This window comes from Humulus lupulus, chromosome 8 (genome assembly GCF_963169125.1).
Source record: "Humulus lupulus chromosome 8, drHumLupu1.1, whole genome shotgun sequence".
NCBI classification, from domain to species: domain Eukaryota; kingdom Viridiplantae; phylum Streptophyta; class Magnoliopsida; order Rosales; family Cannabaceae; genus Humulus; species Humulus lupulus.
In genome coordinates this window covers 26,513,654-26,531,468 of record NC_084800.1, presented here as the reverse complement: position 1 = coordinate 26,531,468, position 17,815 = coordinate 26,513,654, and the positions used below count along the sequence as shown (strand labels likewise).

General features: G+C 36.4%; 1 protein-coding gene across 2 annotated transcripts; it reads left to right on the top strand.

Annotated features, from left to right (window-relative positions):
- The first annotated feature begins 7,222 nt into the window (after positions 1-7,222).
- On the top strand, positions 7,223-16,705 carry LOC133796487 (probable protein phosphatase 2C 11). 2 transcript variants are annotated; one of them, XM_062234017.1, is made up of 12 exons: positions 7,259-7,356; positions 7,666-7,732; positions 7,828-7,950; positions 8,383-8,446; positions 8,687-8,795; positions 8,941-9,109; positions 9,646-9,771; positions 10,209-10,332; positions 10,422-10,498; positions 15,516-15,568; positions 16,018-16,072; positions 16,155-16,705. In XM_062234017.1, exons 3-12 carry the CDS (start codon positions 7,834-7,836, stop codon positions 16,311-16,313), a joined length of 1,053 nt encoding a protein of 350 aa, XP_062090001.1. In that variant the 5' UTR covers positions 7,259-7,356; positions 7,666-7,732; positions 7,828-7,833; the 3' UTR covers positions 16,314-16,705. The 2 variants fall into 2 exon arrangements, with proteins under 2 accessions (XP_062090002.1, XP_062090001.1); XM_062234018.1 differs by lacking the exon at positions 7,666-7,732 and having other exon boundaries at positions 7,223-7,356.
- Positions 16,706-17,815: the final 1,110 nt, after the last annotated feature.

The following is a 17,815-nucleotide window of genomic DNA, read 5'->3' as shown; positions in this document are numbered from 1 at the left end:
ATTTTACCCCTAGAGTAGCTTGAAAGGCTTTAAATGATACAAGGGTATTTTGGTCATTTTAGGGGTGGATATATGAGACTTGAGTGGCTGTAGAAGGTGGTGGAATAAACAGAACAAAAACAGGGGTTTGCTTCCTCCACTCCCGTACATCATCTTCTTCACTTTTTCCTTTGAGAGTTTTGAGTTCTTGGTGGGAATTCAAGCTAGGGAAACTTAAGGGCTGGATTGGAGACTTGATTTAGCTTGTGAGGGAGGTCCAAAACCGGTTCCAAGGTGAGCTTTAGCCACTGGTTTTTATACATGCTCTGTTTTTCGTTTTAGTTTTCAATTCATGGTTTTTGATGTGGGAAGTGAGAATCAAAGGGGGTTTTTTGTGTTGTTTTGATTGGGGTTTGATGAGGGTGAGCTATGGGTGTTATTTGGGGGTTTAATTGAGTGTTTGGAGGAGGTTTGGAGTTGGTTTGAAGGGTTAGTTCCAAGGGAAAACGCAGGGAAGAGTTGGCTGGTGCGTGCTGGTTCTTGGTTGTTTTGCGTAATGAGCCGCGGCCTGTCTATGGCGTGTCGCGCCCTATGATGGCTTAAAATGTGAAAATGGCCCTGTCAGGAGGGTGAGCCGCGGCCCATCAGGGCAGATTTAGCCAAAAGCATGTTTTTAGCTTGGGGATTCAAACCTTAGGCCTCGGGGTTGAACTTAGTACCTAGTTGAGTTATGTTTGATGTCCCGGAGGCTAGATCTTGGTTTGGGAACCCTCAGTTATCATTTTTATTGATGAATCCTATATTTTGGTTATGACCAGGTGACCGTCAAGGAATTTAAAGGTTGATCGTTCTCAGGGGTCGTTCATATTATAATTCTCACTCGAACCAGAGGTAAGAAAACAGTGTATGAATACAGTTGCACCTTGTATAGGTATATGACATGCATGGTTTGACATTGAGGCATGTGGGTTGATTTATGTGGACATGGATTACATTTTAAATGCTAGTGAATGCTGATTACCTGTTTGAGACACTGACTAGTCAGGGGCCGACTCTAAAGTCGATGATCACGCATTGAATGGCTCTATGGCATTAATGCGGGACCGACCCTAAGGTCGAAGAACTTATAAGCGCTTGCCTGGTCTACGACCAGATGTCTATAGCCAAGGTATATGACCCCGGTGACCGTTTGTCACGTGGCTAAGGGACGTTGTCCATAGTTTCGACTCTAGAGTCGTGAGGAAGGTTATGTTGGTGACCAATCACCATGCACCTGTCCTGAGCGAACTTATGAAAGAATCACCTATCAGTTAAGCCCTGGTGACCCTATCGTCACATGGCTAAAGGGAGCGATGCTCATTATTGTGACTTTTGGCTATTGCCACCTATTTGTTGGACTGATAGTCCTGAGTGGTTATTATGATTGTTGTTGATATTATATCATGTTTTATTATGTTTTTTTGCTGGGCCTTGGCTCACGGGTGCTATGCGGTGCAGGTAAAGGAAAGGAAAAGCTTGGCCAGCCTTGAGTGAAGAGCTTGGGCGATGTGATGTACGTACAGGGCCGCTTGACCGCCACGGTCAAGGAGTTCTCAGAGGGACTAGGGGTTTACCCTATTTTTGCCGCTTAGGCCGGCGGGGATTGTAAATTTGAAACTGTAACGACTCTTTTGTATTATGGACATCTTGTAAACATTTTAAAAGGCTCATGAGCAGTTTATTTACTTAATGAAATGTACCCTTTCATTTTTATTGGTTTCTCACCTTAACCTATTAATAGTACCTAGATCACATTTTTAACCAAAGGACTCGGGTAGCGAGTCAAATTTCCGGTTCACTGTTCACCGTAACTGTTCTGGGTAACCAGGGCGTTACATTTTGCCTTATAAATAATGTTATTTGATTTTTTGTGGTTTCATTAGGTTGATTCGCATTAAATACTTTGAAATTATACTTTTTGAAAAGTGAAGAAAAATCTTATCTTTTTAAAAGTAATTTGTGCTTAAAATTATAAATATATTTGAAAATTGATAGTTTGATTTAGTTTAACTATCACTAAAATTTGGGACTCAATGTACTTATAAATATTATTGAACTTATATTTTGTGGATTCTAATACCTTAATAATATTCTTTTACCATCTTGATTTCTACTAGTGATTTATTTATTTATATTATCTTTAATTTCTTTATTATTGTCTTTTATTTTATTTTCATTATACAAAAATCTCATCAATCTTTGGAGCTAGGTTAGAATTTATTAATTTTGATTTAAAATAGTTTTCTTTTTTATTTTAGACATCTCATTTGGGTTCGACATCCTTGCTTACACGATCACTATTCTATATGAACGATTCGTGCGCTTGAGATATAAATTTTTAAAACATACCCCTTTTGGGTCCATCATAGGTTGTCTTATATTAATGTGTTTAATATATGATTTACATGAAAATAATTAAGATCTTGTATAAGTTTTCCCAATAGTTATTGCTCAAAGCTTCTTTTGACAAGGCCTTTAGGTTCCATCCTATGTGCAAATCTCTTAAGTTAGTAAGCCTATGCTTTGTCGATGATCTTATCTTGTTTCGTAAAGGTACTCTTGGTTCAGTGCAAATTATACAAGGTGTTTTTTATGCTTTTTGTGCTGCTTCGAGCTTGTCTGCCAATAGAAATAAGTCCCACATGTTTTTTGGGGGGCTTAAAGATGATGAGAAGGATAAAATCATAGATTGCACTAAGATTGAAGAGGGATCATTTCCCTTAAAGTATCTTGGAGTTCCTTTGAGGCCTACCAAATGGAAGGCTACGGATTGTGATCCTATAATTAAGAAGATCCGTGTGAGATTGCATTCCTGGTCTGGTCAAGCTGTCACTTTTCCTTTGCTGGTCGTGCTCAGTTGATCCATTTAGTGTTGTTAGGGCTTAAAAGCTATTGGATGAGTATTTTCCTGCTGCCCCAAAGTGTTGTTAAGGAAATTGGTCGTCTTTGCAGGAATTTTCTGTGGGGTGAAAGAGGTTCCCGAAGTAAGTTTCATCTCACTTCTTGGGAGCAAGTGTGCCTTTCTAAAGATTTTGGTGGAATAAGGTTGTTTACCGAGTTTTTCGGCAACTAGAATTATGAAAGATAAGAGAGCTTAAAGAGAAAGGATTTAGAAAATGCAAGCAACGTTTTTATTTGGTTGGGGCGTTAATGAGCCTTAGTCCACGAGTCAGTTGTATTAGAGCTTAGAGAGCTTTTGACAATGGAGTTTTCTGCAAGTTTGAGCAGAGTAATTACTTACAAGCAAGACTTGGGGGATCCCCCCTACTGTGCACAACTGGCCCTATTTATAGGTAGTCTTGTGCAATGGGCTTGGGCTAGACTAATCCTGGCACAATAGAGATGTAATCATAGTTTGCTCGCTAATGTAACCATAATACAAAGGATTGAAATATACAACATATATTAACCAAGGCCCATTGGGCCAGCCCAAACATGATCACATTATAAGACTCGCGACAAACAGTTGCTTCAGTCTGGGTGTTATGGGCTACGAGGAAGATTCGAGGGACAAGATCTGTCAGTGTAGTGGCGGCACTGTTTCCTAGGAACAGTGTACGCTCCATGCGTAACTTCTTGTTCATAGTTGAGGAGACCAACTTCCGTGTTTCTCGGGGACCTGTCAGCTTCAGGGAAGACCAAACTTTCCCTATCCGGACATCTTGTTCGAGTTCATTTACTGATGGCCCGGTTCATTCTCGACAAGGTCTATTCCCAGACTAGTGAGCTTGCCACCTCTATTGGCATCCCGGTCGGGGACCGGGACATCTTGTCCGGGTTCATTTACTGATGGCCCGGTTCGGCCGGGGACAGAGACATCTTGTCCGGGTTCATTTACTGGTGGCCTGGTTCATTCTGGACAAGGTCTATCAGGACTTTCTTCTTCTCTGTTCATTGAGCTCAGGATGGACCTGGATCTCTTTGAGGGAGCCCATGCACCCATCGTGTCACGCCACGCGTCCCGGGGGAAAACAAGGACAACAAAGGTAATGCTAGCTAAATATGTTTGGGCGATCTCCTTAAAGCAAGATCAGTTGTGGGTTAAATGGGTGAATAATATTTTCCTCAAAGGGAAGAACATTTGGGAGTATACTTTAAAGCAAGATGCAAGTTGGTATTGGAGGAAATTGTCAAATATGTGCTGCACTATATCTAAAAGTGATTTTGAGGTTGTTGTGGTGAATGAAAAGCTGAGAATGAGAAGACTTTACAACAGGCTGCTTGATCGTGAGAGGATCACCTATGGGAGAGTGGTTTGGTGTAAGCTTTCAGTCCCTAAACATAGGTTCATTCTATGACAAGCTGTCAATAATCATCTTTTGACTAGAGATATTATTCTCTATTGCAATTTGAATCTTGTTACTACCTTATGTCCTGTTTGAGCTCAAGCGGATGAAAGCCACTCTCACCTATTCTTTGAATGTGCTTTTTCTAAGAAGATTTTGTAGTGAGTGTAAGGGTGGCTTGGAGCAGCAATTTTGTCGGAGTCCTTTGCTGGCTAGCATGAGTGGATTGAATGAAGGAACACAAGGCTTTTGCACAACATTACTGTTGCAGCCTTTATTGCCACTATTTGTTTTCTTTGGTTAAATAGGAATCATTGTTGTTTTGAAAATAGTTGTATTTATGTTTTGAAAGTTGATGAGATGATAAAGTTTCATGTCAAAGCTAGACTACTTAACTTGAGTACTAGGAATTTCTCTAAAAAAAAAAAAAGGAATATGCATGAGCTGCTTGGTGTATTTGGTGGTTGATCAATAAAATTTTCTTTTCTCATAAAAAAACAAAATAAAACCATGTTAAATTTGAAGATAACACATGAAATAAATAAAACCACAAACTACTTTCTCGTGTTTTACACAACTAAATAGCACCATTAGCAAATCTATATATATATATAAATAAAGGAGAGCTTCAAGAATATGACGTGGCACTCTAAAATATCTTCAAATCACTCTTTCTATTTTCTCATTTAATCTAATTTTTTTTATTTATTTTCTATTTTCTAAAATATCTTTAACAATTGAAAATATCAATATATATACATATTAATTTGATTAAAAATTTATTTAGTTTAAATATCTTAACTACTTATTTATTGAAAAATACTAAAAAAATTAATTAAAAATTATGTAATAATTTTCGATTATCTTTATATCTATTTTTCTTATTATATTATAATTATGTTTTTTTATTCCAAAGTGAATAGTTTTACAAAATATTTATATCTATATCTATATATAAATGAGAAGGTGACATCCTATATTTTTTACAATCTATTTTTACTATTTTGTGAGAATTTTATATTGTATCCAAAAAAAAAATATACATACATATATACGTACATCAACCCTTCAACAAATGTAACAGAATTAACAAAGTAATACACATATTTATAAATACATTGATTATAATATAGTCATACGTAACAGTAGTTATCCAATAATAATAGCATGAAAAATATATCAATGAGAATAGTCACATATGGTTTAACTAAATAGTTATCACAATTAGATTTTATTATATTATTATATCATTTTATAATTAACATTTTACAATCTAAAGTATCTAAGTTTTTATTAAAATATTCAAACGGGTAATCAACCAAATTATACGTGGTTCAAATAATCTATCTTTACATTCCAATTTTTTAATTTTTGACAAAACACAAGGTCCACAAGTTAATTTAAAAAAAAATTAATGGTCAAAATTGGTAAACAACTAAAATACAAGGTTCAAAATGGTGTGAACCTTTATAGAAAACATAAATTATATATATTTATATAATTTACTTTTTATAAATAATTTTTAACCTTTTGAATAAATATATGATCCACAGGTTAATTTTTAAAACTAAACAATCAAAATGAGTAATCGGTCAAAATATGGTGTTCAAATAATAGATTTATCTATTTTTATTTTAATATTTTGACAAAACTTGAGGTCTACAAGTTAATTTGTAAAAATAAAAGTTCTAATGGGTGATCGACTAAAATACAAGGTTCAAAATAGTGTGAACCCTTACAGAAAACAAAAATTATATAAATATATAATTTAATTTTCATAAGAAGTTTGAACATTTTAAATAAATACATGGTCCAAATGTTCATTTTAAAAAACATAGGGTCAAAATGGGTAATAAGCAAAAATACAGTGTTCAAATAATCAATCTATCATTTCCAATTTTTATTATTTTGACAAAACACGAGATCTAAAAGTTAATTTTTAAAAATAAAGACTTCAAATAGGTAATTGGCCAAAATAAATCTTACACAAAATATAAATTTTCTTATACATAATTTAGACTTTTTATAAAAAGAACTACGCAAAGTGTATAATAATAATAAATAAAAGTAAATGTACAACAAGCTTTTTGAACTTTGTTTTCAGTACTTTAAAATTTGTCAGAATTTTTCAAAAATCTACAGGAGGTTCGCTATACAATAACAGTGAACACCATCATGAAATAAAAAATTATAGTCAAGATGTCTTCACGTGTCTATATAAAGAACATGTTGTACGAGTATGGTCAAAATGAATCACCACCCCACAGTCTCCCAAAAATTATTTTAAAATATATATGTTTTAATAATTGCAAAAGACTGCGCAGAGCGCGGTTATATTTTCTAATAAAAATATAAGTAAGACATTAAAAACAAATGAATAAAGAATTAAAGATCATAAGAACGAAAAACCAAAAATTAAAAGAATAAATGCACAAAAGAAAGTAGTCTTACCTTTCTTTTTCTTTTTTTGACAAATTAATGGATTTTTTTAAAAAAAAATTTCAGATTTGTGGAATAAAAATAAATATATAATGAAGTTGCTACTTGTTTTGCTGTATAAAGAAGTCACGGCTTACTTCTTTTAATACGCATACATACGAAACATAAAAACTTTTCATTTGATGAAACTTTTCATTTTTCTTTTCAAAATACATTAAAAATATCATAATATAATATACAAATGTTACTTTCATTTATTATAATTCTTTTTTTAAAATTTTGTCGCACAGAGTTTATTACAACAAATAATAAATATAATAAAATAGCAGTAATGATAGAGATCAAATAAAGTGAGACAATAATTTCAAGGCAAGTCGACAAAGTTCACTGATTAAAAATATATGTAAACACAAAGACAACTATAGTTTGGGTCACATGCAAGGCACGTGTCTTTCCGCTGGTTTTGCATTTTTAGCAAATAAATAAAAATAGAATTATGACATCCAAATCCAAACCAATTGGATCAAAATCATTCATCAACGTCCAATTTCTTTATAATTACATCTCTTTCTCCCAAACCAGACTGTACGGACTTCTGGACCCTCATCTGAGAGTGAGTCTTATCAAGAACCCTAACTGATCCCACTTATGTCTTTTGCTTTCTTGTTGATATTATACAACTAGTAACTGCAATTATGTAATTTATAGAAATATTCTGCTTGTTGAAATCGATTAAAATCATTTTCTTTCTTTTTTGATCTATTTATGTTTGGTTTACTGACTGGTAAAATTTGGATGTAAAGCTTTTTTCGAATCTATGTTGCTGATTCTTTTCTTGGTTAAATTCATGGGTTTGGGCCAAATTTTGATCTTTTTACTTAAGTTTTTTGGCTTTGAATTTTCTTGGCACCCAAACTTGAAGTTGGAGATATATTTGGTAATCTTTGTAGTGGGATTTTATAATTGGGATCTGAAGAAAAGATTTTCTGGTGAGTTGTGGAAATTTGAATATGTTAGTCTGCAGTTTTATTATTGATTATGATATTATCTGATTGGTTTTAATTTATTTTTATTGTGTTCTTAGTTAACTATGGGAATATATCTCAGTTCTCCCAAAACTGATAAATCCTCAGAAGAGGGAGAGAATGAAAGACTTCGATATGGGGTGTCTTCTATGCAAGGGTGGCGGGCATCCATGGAAGATGCTGTAAGCATTCTTGACAATTTTAGTTCACTTACTGTAATAGTTTCTAATATAACACTTTTCTCTTTTAATAATCATGCTAAATGCTTTAATTTGATTTGTTACTTTATGACAGCTACAATGAATGGCATAATGCCACTTTCTAATCGAATTCTCCAATGCAGTTAGTTCAATCTAATTAAAGATGTCATCACTAATTACTTTGAAAAAAGGAAAAAAAAAGTTGGAGAAAAATAATTTATCAAGAAGTGCAGAGAAAGTTTTCATATGAATTATAAGATGAAAATAAATTTCTATTATAGGATGAAGCGTTTGATGGTTACTACTATATCATCAAATGTAGCGCAAATATTTATATATTTCCAAAGGGTCATCTTGATAGAGTATTCAATTTGGACTTATTTAATTTTTTATGGTTCTTTATTTGTGTTGCAGCATTCTGCTTATCCAAATTTGGACAGTTCCACTTCTCTTTTTGGTGTTTATGACGGTCATGGAGGTTATTGTTAAATTTTACATTTTTTTCCTGTTCATTTTCTGTTTTCTTATTTACCCTAAACCATATAATACCTCCTATTCAAAACATTAGAAATTTTTGTCTTTGGAAATCAATTTTATATAGATTTGGGATTGGAGATAGACTAGAGATGTAGAATTTGTCTTGCTGTATGTTATTCAGTTTCCCTTAAAAAGTATTACTGTGTTGGTACTGATATTGACTGTCTCCACTGACTTGCAGGTAAAGCAGTTGCAAAGTTCTGTGCCAAGTATCTTCACCAACAGGTGCTCAAGCATGAAGATTACATAGCTGGAGATATAGGCTCAGCTTTACAGAAATGCTTTCTAAGGTTACTTAGTTGTGTTTGAAAATTTTCATTTCTCTTTGTCACCGTTGTTTGCTAATCTTAGCCCAAGAATCAGGAATCTTCTTATGCCACTAAGTTTCATCTTCTAAGCTAGCAGCTTCTTATTCACTAATCAATGAGTTTGCAGAATGGATGAGATGATGCGTGGCCAAAGGGGGTGGAGAGAATTGGCAAGCTTAGGTGATAATTTAGACAAGGTTTCTGGTGTGATAGAAGGGTTAATATGGTCTCCTAGAGGTGGGCATTCTAAGAGAGGTGAATTCAGTAACCATGTTGATGATTGGCCTTCGGAAGAGGTATTTTTTAGTACACATTTATGTTGGCTACATACACCTAGGAATATCAACATTTCCAAGCCTTTTGCATTATCAATATTTTTCATAAAAAAATAAAATTTTATAAAAATCATGTGTTTGTTATGCTTCACGTGTTTGATAAGGAAAGGTCTAAAAATGTTGTTGTATGGGATTGGACAGCTAGAAAGGTTGAGTTCACCAACCTGTATGATATTTTGCAGATAATGCGAATAAGTAGTATTTCATTAGATTTGGTAGAATTATTGAAACCAATTTTACTTTTTTCATACAAATGTGGCTATTAAGTATTGTAGAAGTATCAGATTGGTTTTCATAAATTGCAATTCAACTTTAATATTTTGGGTCCACCTTTGAAATTATAGTTGCATATTTGAACCCAATGCAAGTATTTATAGAATATTCATATGTGATAGTTTCTCCGAGTGCTGAAATAGTTTTGTTTTATTCCTACTGCTTTAATTATAATTAGTTATATATTTGAGAAAATAAAATGCTAAGTTTCATGTTTCAACTAGGGACCCCACTCGGATTTTGATGGACCGAATTGTGGTAGCACAGCTTGTGTTGCGGTCATTCGGAACAAACAACTTGTTGTAGCAAATGCTGGTGATTCTCGTTGTGTGATATCTAGGAAGGGTCAGGTGATTTCCCCACTTTATCGTGTATCTACTCCTTGCACTTCATCAAGTTATTCATTTTGGAACTTTTTTGATGTTTAAGGGAGACTTTAAGCTCACTTTGTTAAAAATGTACTATTGATTTGGATTGACACGTGTTAGAAAAGTCGCATTGAACAAGAAAATGATATAATTAGGTTCCTAAACAACTTTCACTTTGTTATATTCATTTTTCACTAGGATATTTATATTCATTTTTCTCAGGGTCAAAATAGAAAAGAAATGGATTTTTAGCTTATCTCTGGAATCCCCAGATGACAACAAGGGAATCTCAATTTACACTTACCTAGCTATTTGTTGCAGCTGGTTATAATATGAGTAAATTAGGAAAATCTGCCATAGAACTTCTGATGTGTAGCAAAGCATTTTTCATGTCTTGTTTTAATGAAGGTTTTATACAGGCATATAATTTGTCGAAAGATCATAAGCCAGACTTAGAGGTTGAGAAAGATAGGATTCTGAAAGCCGGTGGATATATCCAAGTTGGACGGATCAACGGAAGTTTGAACTTAACAAGAGCTATAGGTATGTATGTTTTGTTGCTTAAAATAGAGGTAGGAGATTGAGTGATGATTCGTTTTATTTATTTATTTATCAAAATGTGTTGGTTGCAGGAGATGTGGAATTCAAACAAAACAAACATTTGACTGCTGAAAAACAGATTGTAACGGCTAATCCAGACATAAATACTGTATGTATTTTAACTTCCATATTACATTATATAGAAGGTTTTGGGGGAAATGGAATCCCATGGAGTCTTTCCCGTTCCTTGGTTTTTAGGAGGGTAGAAACCTCCGAGTCTGCGACAAGCTTTCTCAAAATTGTTATTGACCAGTATAGTTTCCTAGTTCAATCAGTAAACTTTCATTTCACATAGCTACGATAGTTCGGTAAGCCAAAGAAAGATAGGAATGTGATAAACCACCCTTGACATACGTGTACGCGTGCAAGAGCAGGAGTGGTAATAGTAAGGGAGCAACAGAGAATGATTAGGCTAGGTTGGGTATTAAGTTGTTATGAGAGTGACTTTAGGGTGTGTGCATGTACATGGTACCAGCCTAGGCATTAGTATTTAGCAGAGGAGGAGAGCCCATTAGTGGGTGTGTAGTAATTGGTAGGGTGTAACCCTTTGTGGGAGAGATCTAGGCTCTCGAATTCCTAGTTATTCCAATACAGAAACTCACAATTTCTACTTCTATTTCTTTGTTTTACTAACCTCAGTCCAGGTCCATCCTACCAAAGTGGTATCAGAGACATCGATCCTCATGGCACCCAAGAAGGATTCTCAGTTGGAGGTCTTGGAGGAAAGGTTGGATGGGGTTCAATCGAAATTCACCAGGGGTTTGGCTGAGGTTAGATCAGAATTCCAATAGCTACCCAAGGAGATTGGGCTGCTTAAATCTGAGGTTCAACGCCTACCAGCCATTGAGAAGAAGATGGACTATCTGGTGGCTCACTTAGCTCAGATTATACAAGTTTCGGGGAAAGCCAACACTGAATCGACAGCAGCTAGTGCGGATCGCCAACGACGCGCGGTGGAAGGGGAAGTATCATCGGCTCCGATTCCAGAACCTCCTGTTTTGTCGCCACCACCAGCGACGGTTCTTGTTCTGCCACAGCCTTCGGTTCAACCGGAGTCATTGTTCACCACACATGGCTATGGGCATGATTACCGACCCCCTAGGATGGAGCTTTTGTTATTTTCCGGGGACAATCCAGATGGGTGGATCTACCGAGTGGAGAGGTACTTCCTATTAACTCGACTTTCCAAACCTCAAATGCTTGAGGCGGCAGTGGTGGGCTTGGAAGGAGATGCCCTTACGTGGTTCCAATGGGAGAATCAAAGACGTCCGATCACGTCTTGGGCGACTTTGAAGCATCAGTTCTCAGATTTCGGGCGGTGCCCGTTGGTACGGTGGTGGAGGAATTCATGTCAGTCGTGCAAACCACCACTGTGAGAGATTATCACTTACATTGGGAGGCTTTAGCTTCACGTGTTCCGGATGTTCCAAAGCATATTTTAGAGGGAAGCTTTGTTAAAGGGCTCAAAGAAGATATTAAAGGGGCCCCACACATTCTTCAACCCATGGGCTTAGCCCAGATGTGATACTCGGTATCAAGTGGCTAGAAACCTTAGGCACTATGCAAGTTAATTGGAGGACGGTGGTCATACGTTTCGAGATGGTGGGTGCGTGGGTAACGTTACAAGGTGACCCGAGCCTTTGGAAGTCACCGATATCCCTTGAGGCAGTGATTCACACTGTCCAACATGACGGATTGGGTTTTTGGGTTCAACTGGGGGCTCTGAAGGCAGAGGAGACCGCGGGTCAGCAAGCCATTCCTCAAGGTGTATATGACCTTCTGGAGCGTTTTGGAGCAGTATTTCTGATGCCAACTGGATTACCGCCAAGCAGATCCACAGAGCATTCGATTATCCTACGCGATGGGGTGGGACCGATATCGGTGAGACCATACCGATACGCACAAGTGCAGAAAGATGAGATAGAAAAGTTAGTAATGCAAATGATTCAAGCTGGGATTATTAGGCCAAGTACAAGTCCTTTCCCTAGTCCAGTGTTATTGGTCAAGAAAAAGAATGGTAGCAGAGGTTTTGTGTGGATTATCGCGCTTTGAATAAGGAGACCATTGCTGATAAGTTTCCGATTCCAGTGATTGATGAATTGTTGGATGAATTGCACTGAGCTAGAGTGTTTTCCAAGTTAGATTTGAACTCCGGATATCACCAAATCCGAGTGGCTGCTAGGGATATTGAGAAGACGGCATTCCTCACGCATGAAGGGCACTGCAAGTTCTTAGTGATGCCCTTTGGCTTTACTAATGCCCCGGCCACCTTCCAAGGGCTGATGAACGAGGTATTCCGAGGGCTTCTTCGAAAATTCGTCTTAGTTTTTGTTTGACGATATCCTTGTTTATAGTGTGTCATAGGAAGAACATGTTTGCCATTTGGAGCTGGTTTTGGAAAGGCTTACTCAACATTGCTTGTATGCCAACAGAAAAAAAAATGTTTGTTTGCCCAAACTAGTGTGGAGTACTTGGGTCACATAATTTTAGCTCAAGGGGTCGCTGCGGATCCGAGTAAAATTGAGGCCATGGTCAATTGGCCCATTCCGAGGACAATCAAGGCGTTGAGAGGGTTCTTTGGCCTCACGAGATACTACCGTAAGTTTGTTAGAGGGTATGGGCAAATTGCACGACCACTTACTGACTAGCTGCGGAAAGATGCATTCGGGTGGACCCCAGCCGTTCAGGAAGCGTTTATACAACTCAAAGAGGCCATGTGTGCAGTACCAGTTTTGGCTCTCCCAAACTTTTTAGCCCCTTTTGTTCTTGAAGCCGATACTTCTAGGTCGGGCCTAGGTGCAGTTTTGATGCAGAACAGACGACCTATTGCATTTTACAATTAGGTTACATTCAGGTTTTGTCTCCCCAAGCACGCACCAAGTCAGTTTATGAGCGAGAGTTGATGGCGATAGTCTTGGCAATTCAGAAATGGCGACTATATTTGTTGGGGCGGAAGTTCTTGGTGCGTATCGATCAAAGAAGCCTCAAGTATTTGTTAGAACAGAGATGAGTTGTTGCTGAACATCATAAATGGCTAACAAAGTTGTTAGGATATGATTTTGCGATTCAATACCGGCCTGGGTTGGAAAATAAGGCAACAAATGCCTTATCCTGAGTAGACAGTGAGGGTTCGTTGGTTGCTTTCTCTGTTCCTCAGGTACTGTCCATACCTGACTTGAAAGCACACATAGCCTCAGACCTGACCCTTTCTAAGGTGATATAGGATTTAGAAAAAGGCAAGGACACGGGGGGCTACTCGCTGGTTTAGGGCTGCCTCAAGTTAAAGGGTCGCTTGGTGCTACCACCAACATCACCCTTTATACCATTATTGTTCGCATTCGGGTGTCTTCAAGACTTTTCAGAGGATGGCAGCTGATTTGTATTGGGTAGGAATGCGTAAAGATGTTCAAAAGTTTGTGGCTGGGTTTGCAGTGTGCCAACAAAACAAGTATGTAGCTCAATCACCTGCGGGATTGCTCCAGCCTTTGCCTGTTCTAGATCAGGTTTGGGAGGATATTTCACTAGATTTCATAGAGGGGTTGCCAACTTCGAATGGTTTCGACTCAAATATGGCCACTTTGTTCCTCTTCGGCATTCGTTCTCGGCCACTACAGTAGTTGCCATTTTTGTTCGGGAGATTGTCAAGTTACATGGTGTTCCTCGTTCTATTGTGTTGGACAGGGACAAGATTTTCCTCAGCCTCTTTTGGAAGGAATTTCGTCTCCAAGGGACAATTCTGAAGCAAAGCACCGTGTATCATCCACAAACGGATGGACAAACGGAAGTGGTTAACCGCTGTCTCTAGACATACCTTCGTTGCTTTGTTAGTTCCAAGCCTAACCAATGGTCTAAGTGGCTTTCGTGGGCCGAGTATTGGTATAATACAACATTTCATTCCTCTGCTGGTATGACACCATTTCGGGCCCTATACCATCGTGATCCCCCACCTCTGGTCCGTTTCAAGCCTGCTAGCACTCGAGTTTCAGTAGTTGAGCACAATCTGCAGACCAGGGACGACATACTTGACTTGCCGAAACTGAATCTTCAGTGTGCCCAACAAAAAATGAAAGCTTAGGTAGATAAGAAAAGACGGGATGTTCAGTTTGAAGTGGGAGACTTCGTTTATGTCAAGCTAAGACTGTATAGGCAGCGGACAGTGGCCAAAAGAATGAATGAAAAATTGGCACCACGATTTTTTGGTCCTTTCAAGGTGATTGCTCGAGTAGGAGCAGTAGCATATTGACTCCAGCTTCCTCCGGATGCGTCCATCCACCCCGTCTTTCATCTCTCATGCTCAAGCCACCCCTTGGACCAAACCAACAAGCTTCAGTGTTACCCCTAGGTCTTACAGCAGAATTAGAATGGATTCTTGAGCCAAAGGCTGTGTTAGAAGTTCGGCCGGGCACACACAAAGATGTACCACAGGCCCTAATCAAGTGGGCCAACCTTCCTGCATTTGAGGCCACTTGGGAGGACTTCCCAGTTATTTAAGAGCAGTTCCCTCACTTTCACCTTGAGGACAAGGTGCGACGCAAGAGCAGGAGTGGTAACAGTAGGGGAGCAGCAGAGAATGATTAGGCTAGGTTGGGTATTAAGTTGTTATGAGAGTGAGTTTAGGGTGTGTGCAGGTACATGGTACCAGCCTAGGCATTAGTATTTAGGAGAGGAGTAGAGCCCATTAGTGGGTGTGTAGCAATCGGTAGGGTGTAATCCTTTGTGGGAGAGATCTAGGCTCTCGAATTCCTAGTTATTCCAATACAGAAACTCACCAGTTCTGCTTCTATTTCTCTGTTATACTACCTCTGTGCAGGTCCATCCTACCAGAATGCTTTCTTCTCCCAACTTAGTTTTTTTATTTTTTCATAGAGAAGGAGATTTTTTGGGTTTGCTTGTCGTTTTTGTTTTAACAGATTCTGTTAGTGTTCCTTGTACCAAGGTCAAAAAGGAAAAAAAAAATTCAGAATAACAATATCAAGAATATTTTTAATGGAAAATATGATTTTTTGATTGAGATTCTACTATATATTTCATATGTTGTTTTAGTTTTAGTTTTTTTTTTTCTCTCAATTGAAATGATAGATTTTACAGATTTGAGATTGTAATGTTTTTTTCCTCTATCAATACAGATTGAACTATGTGATGATGATGAGTTTCTGGTTTTAGCTTGTGATGGGATATGGTGAGTTAGTTTTGCTTTTTCCTTGTAAATAATTTTGATCTGATGCAACCGGGGGAGCCATGCTAAGCCGAATATAATTTTTATTATACTGATAACTAAATTTTATATATGTGCTCCATCTTTTTGTTTGTTTGTAATTTCTCCATCTTTTTTTTGTTTGTAATTTCTGGCTTCGCCCCAAATTGCAAACATGTTTCACTTATTCTATTGTCTTTTTTTTTTATTGAACATTCCACAAAACTTAATATCATTTGGACAAAACTAGGAGTATATTATGCCGTATGGGAATTTGAGGGACAATGAAACATAAGAATCATAGAAATGTGACTTTATTGTGCCAGATTTCTTATGCAGTGTGAAGATCGTAGTGTACTAAATGTTGGTTTTGAGCTGTTTTCTTCTTGTTCTATCTGTTCAAAACTCTGATGATCTCTTTACTCTCCCTCTAGGGATTGCATGTCTAGTCAACAACTGGTGGACTACGTACGAGACCAGCTAAAAGAAGTAAATTTCCAAGACTTGTTTTAACACGCACATATTCCACACTCGCTGTTTAACAGAACTAAATTTCTGTCTTACAATGCAGGAAACTAAGCTCTCGGCCATTTGCGAGAAAGTTTTTGACAGATGTGTGGCACCAACAGCTGGTGGGGAAGGTTGTGACAATATGACTATGATCTTGGTTCAGTTTAAAAAACCCATTAATAATGCAGATGCTTCAGTTGATGAGCAGTCTCCTTCGTGATCAACATTCTAAACCGAGAATAGTTAAGGGAAGAGTGAAGGAAGGGTTCGAACTTCGAATAGTCTTTGAAGAAGTCCTCTAAACTGACTTTTGTTCCCTGGAATTTGATTGTGGCTGCTATCTATGGTTGGCACAGAAATATTCATCACAATTCTGTATTGATTGGTGAAATGAAGTCTTATGGCATTTACTACTGTACATATTCAAGGTATCAAGTATTATAGTTTGTCTTGACTTCTGAGTTCTGTCTGTACGTCATCTCTTAGTGTTTTTGTCTGGTGGGTGCCTCAGATTTTAAAGGGCTTTCCCTGTTTTTTTCTTCTTTTTTGTTACATATCCACTGACCAAACAAGGATCAATAAACAATATTATCTATTCCTATTTTCTGATAAGTTACTAGTTTGTCAGTGAAATGTGGTGATCAATTATATTTAGTGGGTTTTTGTTAAATAATAAACTGATGAAGGGATTACACAAGTGTATAGGTCATAACTCAGAAGGGTTTTAGTCTTGCTATTGTTCATGTCATAGTGACTGGCACAAATGGGTTTAAAGTGTTATTGAATGCTTGAATAGTGATCATTTAATTCAAAAATTTGGATTTAAAACTATTTATTTATTAGGAATTAGACTTTACAAACTTTAATGCTTCATTACTAGTCAATTTGAAGATGGTGAAAAGCTGAAGTAATGAAAGAAAAACAAAACCAAACTAATAAACTACAAGAGATGATTTAAAGCGACACTGTAATGTTAACCACAACAATATAGTTTTTGAAATGGTCAAAATAATAAATAAAAAAGCATATTATTAATATTTTTCAATTGTAAATTATTAATATATATTTTTACAGTATAAAATAAATAATTAAGTATTAGTACACATAATTTGATTATATTCATTATATATTAAAATACTTCTAAATTTTAAATTAAATATATTATTTTTAAATGTATATAATATTGATAATTTATATTTGATACGGTTTGTTAAGATCTATTTGTATTATTACCTATAATTGTAGGGAGTATACTATATTGAAATATGCTGTGTGTCTTTAAATTCTAGAAAGAAAAACTAAAATTAATTTTAAGTTTAATTCAATCCAAAATAGTACTCTGTCTTGTATGAATTCGATTTAAAAATATTTTAAGCATTAAGATATTAGAGTTGAGAGCATTAAGTCTTCTTTTTAAAAAAGTAGTTTGGCTAAACATTCATAGGGGGGTATTGTTTTGGGTTGAATTGAGAAGCTTACTGTTGGTTTTATTTTATTTTTTTGGAACCCAACCTAGAGGGAAACGTATATGACCTAAATTAAAAGGACTAAAATAGTATGTTCTCACGATTATATTGAATATTTTTTTTTATCGATTTAAGTTGTATTGGGTTGGGTTTGCTCGTGGACATCTTATCAATGTTAGAATAATATTCCAACCTTATCTATTTGAAATAATAGGATAATAGAATATAATATGAGTATATAAAAAATAAATATTTT

Excerpts from the sequence above, each read along its gene's own strand:
- LOC133796487 (XM_062234018.1), top strand. The coding sequence starts at position 7,240 with ATGACATCCAAATCCAAACCAATTGGATCAAAATCATTCATCAACGTC. Across the intron at positions 7,951-8,382 it reads GGGCATCCATGGAAGATGCT|CATTCTGCTTATCCAAATTT; the intron begins GTAAGCATTCTT and ends TTTGTGTTGCAG. Across the intron at positions 16,073-16,154 it reads TACGAGACCAGCTAAAAGAA|GAAACTAAGCTCTCGGCCAT; the intron begins GTAAATTTCCAA and ends CTTACAATGCAG.